Source organism: Phoca vitulina, unplaced genomic scaffold, assembly GCF_004348235.1.
Source record: "Phoca vitulina isolate PV1807 unplaced genomic scaffold, GSC_HSeal_1.0 scaffold40, whole genome shotgun sequence".
Taxonomy (NCBI): domain Eukaryota; kingdom Metazoa; phylum Chordata; class Mammalia; order Carnivora; family Phocidae; genus Phoca; species Phoca vitulina.
Genome location: NW_022589743.1, coordinates 22,854,816 through 22,865,534, shown reverse-complemented (window position 1 = coordinate 22,865,534; position 10,719 = coordinate 22,854,816). Strand labels below are relative to the sequence as shown.

At 37.4% G+C, this 10,719-nt stretch overlaps 1 protein-coding gene across 1 annotated transcript in view; it reads right to left on the bottom strand.

The window, feature by feature from the left end:
- Positions 1–5,835: 5,835 nt before the first annotated feature.
- Positions 5,836–10,719, bottom strand: part of CPD (carboxypeptidase D) — a 79,949-nt gene continuing 75,065 nt past the window's right edge. Inside the window, exon 21 of the mRNA XM_032428535.1 lies at positions 5,836–9,966. Within this exon, the coding sequence (XP_032284426.1) occupies positions 9,740–9,966 (227 nt within the window). The 3' untranslated portion in view covers positions 5,836–9,739. The remainder of the gene's footprint in view (positions 9,967–10,719) is intronic.

Below are 10,719 nucleotides of genomic sequence, written 5' to 3'. Positions count from 1 at the left end.
TAACCACTGTGCTGTGATGGAGGTCCTAGCTCTCTACTTGGGCCTTTTTTTTTTTTTAATATTTATTTCAGAGTGTGTGTGTGGGGGGTGAGGGGCAGAGAGAAAGGAAAATTAGGAGAGGAAGCAGACTCCCCGCTGAGTGCGGAATCTGAAGTGGGCTCCATCTCCAGACGTGGAGATCATGACCTGAACGGAAACCCAGAGAGTCTGATGTTCAGACAACTGAGACTCCCAAGCGCCCCGACTTGAGCCTCCTTTGACACCACCCACCACACTGGCTTCTTTACAGCCAGGTGAGGGTGGAGTCTACGCCCCCAGCTCAGCCATTGCTGTAAGGGGTAGAGATGGGCCTCAGTTTTCTTGGTAGCATTTGGTTGGAGTAGTGCAATTATTGTCTAAAACTAGTCCATCTTGGTAGGCTGCCCCTTTCTGTGTCCTTTGGCTACAGAAGTATTTTCTCCTGGGCTTTTTGTGTGCACATTTGGCGTCTCTGGATTGCAGCTCCTCCATTATGGGATATATAATGCAACACCCACTGTAGGATATATGAGGCAGAAAGAAAACCCAAGGACTTCACCACATACCATTCCTTGGATCCTGAGGTCCCTGACTGGTCTGCATTCTTCTCTCCACTGTCCTGAGTCTTACTTGTTTTGTATACAATACATATGAGGTTTTTTGCTCTGCTTACTGGGAGGAATAGCAGAGAAATACATCCACTCCATTTTGTCTGGAATCAAAAGCCTCAACTTACTTTTAAATAGATTTTAATTCTTTGCTAAAATTCTTCATCTTTTCATTTTGAATTTATTCATTGCCATTATTTTAAAGTTTCTGATTGATACATGAAAAGTCTATAACTCCCATGGGACTGTTTCTATTTTTCTCCCTTGATCTTTCATCTTTTGATATTGTCAAAGTGAAGTAACTTTCAGCTGGATGCTGTATATTATAAATTAAAATTTGTGGTAATCATTTGAGGCTTCAGATGATATCTTCCTCCAGAGACAGTTTACTGCTGCTTCGCGCAGGCAGTTCGAGTAGTGGCACATCAGCTTACTCCAGTCCGGGGTGGGACTAAGACCACGTAGGACTCTGGGTTTGTACAAATTTGTCTGTTTCTGATTAGCCCTTGCTTCTAATATGTAGCCACTCAAGTGTCCTAACTGAAAGCCTGTTGAACAGTGCCCCCTTCCTTGATAGGTGCCAAATTTGTATTTTCCCCGACCCAATGATACTGCCTACAGCTTCTGCTTGAGGTCTCTGCCTCTTGACTGACCTCCCTGCTACTAGGTATCTCTCTCAGTCACTGGTTATGAATCAACAAATGCCTCAAGGTGAAACTTTAGTATCATGTTCACCCCTGAATTCTCTTTGCTCTAGGATCTCGACCCCATAAGTCCTTGGTACCTTAGTACTTCTTCAATCCTTCAAACAAGTGTTTTGTTTTGTTTTTAAATCCAGCTTTTCTAATTGTTCTTGATGGGTAGGTCTTTTTGTTTCAAGCCAATTCACCCACAGCTGGAAGTAGAACTGAATTATCTTATTATTTCTAATTTACCTGTTGGTTATTTTGTATTTTTCACGTGCACAATCAAATCTGCAAGTGATGACAAATTTGCTTTTTCCTTGTCAATATCCATATGTTATTTATATTTTCATGCTTCATGTCTGAGGTCTTTTCCATCAAGCTAGTGAAATTCAGGCACTTTAGTGGGTTTTTTTGTGGGTTTGTTTTGGTGATAGGGAGGGGCTGTAAGTGCTCCAATTTTGCAATACTCATTTATCTTGCAAGACTCTTAAATTTTCCTCTTTGCTGCTTTTCTTTCTCATCACCTCATTGTCAAAGGGTGCTTCTCCTTTTTCACTTTTTTCCTCCACCAGAAGCTATGTTTCAGTGCTGTCCCTTCAAATCATGCCTGCCCCCTGTGAATTGTGCTCACTTTGAAGCCCCTTGCCTATAGTTTGTGCTCTGATCTACTTGGACATGTTTTTAGACTCAGACTGAAGATGGACTTGGTCTTTCTGGCAGTAGTTACAGGACTAATGTCTGCAATGCCCTTGCACAGGCATCCTCCTTCTGTCTTTCTTGCAGTTGATCTCCGTCTGCCTTTGCTGCACAAAACCTTGCACTGGGGTGGTGCTGGGGCAAGCATATGAGAGTACATGCTAAGATTTGGTGATTTTTCTCATTTTATTCAGGTAGTTTGACGTTTCAAAATTCTCCGACTTCAAGTTACGCTGAGAGTGTGGCTTTTGTGTAGGTTTACTTTTTCCTTCTTGTTCTTTGCATTATTTTGCAATGAAATATTGGGAAACAGGTAGCTTAGGTTGCCACCAATGACTTCAGTTACCTGGAAGTTCATATTCTTGAACAGTATGTTCAATATAGAATTCTATGTTGGAAGCTATTTAATGTTTTACCCAGCACTTTCAAAGTATAATTTTTGCTGTATTCTGGTTTCCATGGTTGGGAGTGAGTCTAATCTTTTAGTCTAACTGCTAATTTTTTGAAGTTAATTTATTTTCTTTCTGACCGCTTTACTTTTTTTTTTTCTCTTTGTCTTTGGTGCTCAGCAGTTTCACTGACGAGTCTAGGTGTGGGTGTTTACTTTTTCTTACTTAGAATTGAGTTTCTTTAATCTATAGATACCATTTACCAATTTGGGAAAATTCTGCATCATTGTCTCAAAATAGTTTCTTATGCTCCATTCTTTCTCTTCTATAACTCTGATGATCAAACACGTATTAGTCTTATGTTAAGTCCACACTTTTACCCTCACCTTCCTATTTTCTACCTTTTTGTCTCTATGCTGCATAAGAGAGTTTCTTTGGGTCTGTTTTGAGGTTCACTGCTTCTCTGTGTCCAATCTGCCATTGTGACTGTGCATTCTAACTTCTGTACTTTCATTTCTGGAAGTTCTATTATTTTATAGTTTCCTGTGATAGTCTCAGGCTTATCTTTTATTCTTTGAAAACATAAGTATATTTGTTTTACAGTGTCTGATAATGTCAACACCTGAAACCAGTATAGGACTTTTTCTGCTTTCTTATTGGTGGTTTCTCTACATGCTTGGTTATCTTTGCCTGTGTTTGGTCATTGCAAAATCATGAGGTCTCCATCAAATCTAGGATGGAAATACCTTCCACTAGAGAAGAAATGAGTTTAACTCAGTTACCTAGAGGTATCACTACATGGCTTGATACCTGGATCACCTAGGCTATGCGTGCATGGCTAGATTCTAGACACAATATTTGCTGTGCCCAGTCCCTTTCAAATGTGTTCCATTCAAGTCCTGCTGAATAGAAAACTATATATACAATCCTTCCCCTGTTGCCCTCCCAACACCCACATCCTCCAAATAAAAACCCAGTGCCAACTCTATCTTTGCAACTTTTCTGTAAATCTAAAACTATTCTAAAATTATTTTCTAAAAAAATCCAGTTGTCCAATTCAGCCATTATCATAAGCAGCCCACTCGCCACCTATCCCATTCCTTATTTGTAGGATCAATTCTTATGGGCACCTCACATCTTTCAAACACTAAATCAAAAGCCTGTTTGATCTTGAACTCTACTGGAATCATACAAAACCTAGTAAGTGACAATAATAATTATAAACATTAGAATAACTTCAAATACTCAAAAACAGTAGTGGTTCAGATCTAGCCATCTAGATCTCTCCCCATGACCCCTTTGCTTTGGCTCAATCTCCATGACAATCACAGAATGTAATCCATGTTACAATTTCTATTTGATCTACAATCTCTTTCTACATGTTCCATCTTAAATTTCTACTGCTACTATTTTCCACCTACAGCTTCGATTGCATCACAGCCCCTTTATATTGCTTGTAATTGAATCCATAAATTGTCTTTGCTGAATTTGAGGTGTCCATCTCAATATACTCCCCCTTCCAATTACCACACTTTCAATCTTCTCAGCCTTCTGTCTTCAATCTTGTCCATGCTGGCCTCTAAACTTGGACAACTTTCTGCTCCAGTTCTTGCTTGCCTTGTCTACATTTGTTTATACAGTTAATAGGGAATAGGATTCCATCTGACTTCAGACAAAATGCAGAAGTAACATGCTTGTTTTTAACATTCTACTGATTAATGTAGGTGGAAATTGTGATATTAAAGTTAAAGTTGGGAGCCGCCTGGGTGGCTCAGTTGTTAAGCATCTGCCTTCGGCTCAGGTCATGATCCCGGGGTCCTGGGATGGAGCCCCGCATTGGGCTTCCTGCTCGGCGGGAAGCCTGCTTTTCCCTTTCCCACTCCCCCTGCTTGTGTTCCCTCTCTTGCTGTCTCTCTCTCTGTGTCAAATAAATAAATAAAATCTTAAAAAAATAAAGTTGGGCTTTATATACTGATTTCATTGCTTTTAAATTGTGGGTAATAACTGAGGTATTTATCTGAGGTCTGCAATAAACAGCATACGATCAGTTGGCATTCTAGCTGCAGGTAAAAATAAGAGATGAAGCCCTAACACAATGGCATTTATTCATAACTGAGTAGTGTTAGCACTGAGCATCATGCGTAATTGCTGAGAACAATCAGCTTCTAGAAACCTGAAAAATGAAACATAATTGATAGATCACCACTTATGATACAAACCAAAAGGTTCTTGATCAGTTATGAGAAAACTCCTGACAAAAATTCAGGAAAATATTTCAAACATTGAGGGGAAAAGAACCATTATTACTATTCAGACTTCTTGCCACAAGGTAAGTAAGGCTCTTTTCACTGAATAGGCATAAATACAATCTAATTTCATTTAAAAACAAATATGAAGCATTTGGCACAATTCTAAAAACTTTACTGCCATGCTATAGACAATCTATGGGACTACATAATGGAAAATTTCATAGCTCTTTTTTTTTTTTTTTTTTAGTATTCATGTGTAGGGATTTCTTCTAAATTAAAATGACCACCTGTAAACAGATCTTCGTTTGTTCATATATTTGATACAATACCTTTCTTTCTTCTTTCAAAAGATCAGAAAACAGCAAATGAAGGAAAATGATCCTGGTTATCACGGGCATTCAATTCTGAGTCAAGTATTATATCAATACAATCCTATTGGGTATTATTCCTTAACTAGTAGAGAAAGTAAGACTTAGAGAACGTGAAGAAACCTATACAATGCAAGCTCACATAGGAAGCAAGTAGGAGAGCCGAGAATCAATCACAGATGGGGCCAACTCCAATGTCCGTGTTTGAATCTCCATGTTATAGTTCCCCTCCAGCAGAGATGTTCTTTTTAGAGGAACCAACCACTATGGAAGTACAGCTTTATTCTCATTTCTATTTCTCTGGTCTGGACTATGAGTTCCTTGTCAGCAGAGCCCATCTTTTTAGGAACTTCACTTTCCCTGTTCCTATTGGACCCAGCGGTATCAACAAAAACTCAAAGGGGATGGTCAATACATCACCACTGTGCCTAACGCTGTAGGACACATTATAGAATGTGTCTTATTTGGAAAAAGGACAAAATTTTTAACAAACAAGTTTGAAATGTGCACATAAACTTTTCAATGGCCAGTTTTGTGGTGTTTGTTGTGGAGTGATTGGACATGTATCAATCTAGCTGAGCCACAAACAGAAAGAACTCTGGCTACTATATGATGTGATTATTTCAGAAACAGCTTTCTTTCGAGTCAATTCATGAAGACAAAAACACTCTACAGGTGACACTCTGTATTCCTAGCCTGGTACTATTTTTCCCCTAGTATAGGTAGGAAAACGAAATACATAACTTTCAAATCGAGACAATAGTTTTTTCTTGTCTATTGCTTTTGAAAAAAGATTATGAGACAAAACACAAAGAAAGACAAACATCATAAAATAACTTTTATACAGGATTAGATCTGTTTACATATAAAAAACAGAAAGGACCTCGTTACAATTAGATTTCACATAAATTACACAGATTGACTTTTTAAAACTACTATTCAACTTCATTTAAAGTCCCTTTTAAAAATTTCATTTTGAAGGCACAGTGCATGAAATAAACCAAAGACTGAAGCACTTGAGATGAACAAGTGTTGGGCACCTCATATAAATAGCTATAGAATTGTTCTGGAGCCTGGGAATGTCACTCTGAAAAGATGGAGAGGTGAAAAGTTTATTTTTACTCTGAGCATAAAAAAATACCATTATGTCATACCTCCAGAAAATCTGCAGCATGGCCAGCATAGAATGTAGCTAGTACATTCATGTTATGCCATTTATAAAAGTCATAATCATACATATTTACATAATTTATATCCAATTGCCTTAAAATGATAGCCTATTTTCAAATTTCATAATATGTTCTGTCTAATCAAAATCAACTAGGACAATATTCTGAAAATCAGGTGGAATATTAATTATTGCTAAAGATTGGAGAAATGGGTGTTGGGAGATGTTTCTTTATGAACTGGAAATCCATGTTTAGTTGACATTAATCAAAGGCCCTAATTACCCCAAAGAATCTGCTATAGTTAAAACAAATCAGAAACTCAAAGAATTACCAAAAAGTTGCTAGGTAGAAAGTCACTGAACATCAACCACAGCGGAATTTTTTGTAGTAACAATAAAGTTGCTATTTTTAAAAACAATTCTACCAGAGAACCACAGGCGGGGCACCATCACAGCATTCATAGCCAAGAAGCTTTTAATACAGCAGGGACAAAACCTGGCAACAAGTGCATTTCTGGCAACAAGAAGAGAAAACTATTTACTATTGAGAATAAATGGAAATGGAGGAGCAGGTCATGGTTACTGAGTAACCTGGTATTAGCTCAGAAACACAATAAGCTCAGGCATTAAGGACTACCTTTTATTTATTTGTCAAATCATAATTATTTTTAAGTTCAATATTCGTTAATTCAGCAAATCCATCCAGGTGAAAATTACCAAAGATTAACCAATCAATCACACTGGGCCAAATATACATTATGTTTCCTTTCTGGAGGATGACAAAGTCCCCAAGCAAATTCCCTCCAGTGAGAATTGCAAGCATTCCTCAACTGGACAGGATCCCAAACACTAAGCAAGTGTTCAGCAAAATACATCAAAACCAAAAGGTCTCTCCATCTGAAATTAACTTGAGTTCATCTTATCGGACTGCATAACCAGTACAAGTACATTTACACAGGCAGACACTTTGAAAATTACCTACTCAATCACTTTGCTTTTATTAAGGAGCTGGGAAGGAAGAAGGCTTACAAACTGATCACCAGGACAAAAAACATGCCTTGTGAGTAAAGAAAGGCACAACTCAGATTTGGGCAAATTTCTTAATACTGTGATACTTACTTGCCTCCATGACTCCAAGGAAATGGAAAGTCTCTAGGAGAAACACTGAAGAAATGCATTCCCCATTCCATATGGCTTCAATGCCTTAAGCGGTTAATGTGGTCTAAGATTAGATCCACAAATAAAAGACAAAGCAGGGCTGAGAACACAATCTTAGTAGTCATGATCCTATACATTCATGTTCATAGCTAACACAGGCTGAGAAGGTCTTATTTTCCAGAGCAATGCATGATTTAGAAACTCATTAAAGATTCAAGATTTATAGCAGAATTTGGTTTTACTTTCAGGAAAAATTACTAAAAGAACTATCTGTATGTTCATTTCTAAAAAAAATTGTATACATGCTTAAAGACATGGACTCCAGCCACTGTGATGAACAGTTAAAGACATGGTTAATTCAAAAGAGAAATGAATTTAAAAGGCACCCTCTAGTGAAGACCAATGCTAATAAAGTAAAGACTGTCACATCAACTTTGTTTCATTTCTAGCTGCAATGTCCCAAGCAGGGCCAGCCACTCAGCCCTTTGTTGGTTTTGACTTTGCACTCTTAAAAGTAAAGCTAAAAAGAGCAATGCCACCACATCACCCCCTTAAAGAAAATGTAAAGTATTATTAGAAGACATTAAATCATGTCTATTTCATTAAGTATTAGCTGTGTATGTGGTGGGGTGAGAGTGGGTGGCAAGGGCTCAAAATTTAGAGTTGTTAATAATAGGATTAATATCAAAATGGCTTAACCTTGAACCACCCAAATTTATCACAGATACTCACTAACAAATGTCATGATCTCATTATTCCTGCTAAACCAAATCTCTTTATATAAAGCCACTTTGGGCGCATTCCTCAAAAAACTTGGAATGACCTACACGGTGGTAAACCACTCCATATGAAGGCTTTGGGATGACTGATACATTAATGGATATAGAATACAATTTGAAAAGATGAGAGCAAGTTTTTTGATCCCCTGATTTAGTACAAATTCAGCAGCAACTTGGCCATTAAAAACATTCAAAGGTATTAAACCATTAGATCATTGGTAAGACTCATACTTACAAAAAGCATCAATTCCATTGAAAAGCATGATATGACAGACACAGTAAAAGAAAATCTTTCAGGTCTTTGCAATAACCTGAGTGGCAGTGAAGATGACACTTTCTCACCACAGTGTTACAGAACACGGTAGTCCATAGTTTACATTTTTTTTTTTAATGGAGGGAGCCATATTTAAATGCTTTCAATTGAACTTTTAACAAAACTGGTTGATCAAAAAGAGACTGTCAAGTGAAACATTAGGACAAAGAACCCAATCACTTGCGGAGGCCTCTATGAATAAGACTGGCCAAGCTATTTCAATAACAGTAGGATATCCGTAGGCTTGAACTGGAGCATGAACTGTAGATATTTTGTGTTCAAATGTCGGTTAAAGAATGTGCAAGTAGGTCTCTTCCAGACTTCCAGATATTTTCAGTAGAATTCAGATCTTGTACATTGCCGGGTCATCTGAAAGCCATAAGTGTACAACACAGAAAAAGGTTCAAATTTAGGAAATATGAGAGAATTAGGCATTCCTAGAATAAACTAGTGCTTCACAGATAAAAAGCAGCAGCACCTGTGGGATTTTTAAAAGTTGAAAGATATGCGACACAAGTTTTAGCTTTTGGTAGATCTCCCTCTCAGTTCTATTCAAATGGACATTTAGATCTTTTACAACAAAGTCAACAAGTTCTCCCTTAAAATGGGGGTATTTAGAACTTTGCTAAACCTTATAAGAGAGGTAGTGAAATCCTGCTTAAAGCATAGCCCACCAGTTCTGATCTAACCTTGGAACAAGTAGAAAGCCAAATGCGGAAGCCCATTTATTCATTTCCTAATATTATATATATTTAAAAATCAATCCAGCCTCCATTAAACCTGAATGATAAGAGAAAACTCCAGCTATTTAATAACTAGAGGAAAGTACTTCTCAGTAGGTTGAGAAAACCTTGAGTTTTTAAAGCTTTATGTCAGATTCTGACTGCCGTCCCTGCCTAAATGTTTCTGGATTCTTTTGGCCATCTAAAATAAAGAGAAAAAGCTAAAGCCACTAGTAAACACCTGATGTGCAAAATATAACATCCACTAGTTGGCTTTATGCAGTTATAACACAAGCTCCAAACAGCTCATCTTAAATTAAAAAGAAAAACAAAGTGGCTGTCCCATTTCTGCTGCATAAATAGAAAGCAGATCTTTTTTTTTTTTTTTTTTTTTAAGGTAAGAGTACTTAAAGGAGGGGAAGTTCAAAACTGCCAGCCAAATTCACAGAGAATACAAATTTAGCAAGTTAACTCCCCAAAGCTCTTTGAAGAAGCAAGAGAGTCTCTCTTCTTAATGCAGTGTCTCCCAAAAGGAACTGTAATTTTGCTTGGTACTTATGCTGGGAGATGTGCGAAGTCTGTGTTTCAATGTTTGCTAGAATATAACGTTTCCTCTTCAGTGTCCGTTTCATCCTGGAACTCATGGCTTAAGAGGGACTTCTTGGAGCCTGTTGACATCATGCGAATTTCATCTTCATACTCATCATGATGCTGCCTGAGCCGATGAAAGCCATCCTTGTGTCTGTTAGACTTGATTGAGCAGATGCACCAAATAATGCAAGCTGTTAGGATCAATGCTGACATGGTGGCGCCTGCCAAACAAAATCACCATGTGAGTGGTGTTCCACTTTAAGAATATAAATAAGCTGCTTACAGTGACACTTTCTATGACATGCCCTTTATTTATTTTATTTTTATTTCATGCACTTAGAAACAACGTTTATTATTACACAGGCAGTACATGTTTACTATGCAAAATTAGAAAAATACAGATAAGCAAAAACACCAAAAACCCAAACCAAAACTCCACATCACATCTCCATTAACCAGAGATCATTTTTAACAACTCTCGTGAATATTTTTCAGAGCTTTCTTCATGCATATGTATGTATATGCATATTTTTCTTTTACCACAATGAAACCAAACTGTCTACTGTTCTACAACTGGCTCTGTATCAGTGACTTCTATGGATCCTTTCCAGTAAATTTTACCTCATCCCAAACCCCTCATTTATTCAAAATATTTATACATAGGTTATCAAAATAAGAGTCTCAGTATCAGAAAATAATAAACCCATAATAAAAATTAAGTTCATGACAGCAAATGGGTGGGAAAGCCAGATTTAAACCATTGCTGACTCCTAGCTCCTATGTTTCTAACCACTAAGTTATTCACCCTTTATCTGGTTCAAGCTAATACTCTTTACTTTAAACACTCCACAACAGAAAAAGGTTCAAATTTAGGAAATATGAGAGAATTAGGCATTCCTAGAATAAACTAGTGCTTCACAGATAAAAAGCAGCAGCACCTGTGGGATTTTTAAAAGTTGAAATGATTTGACCAT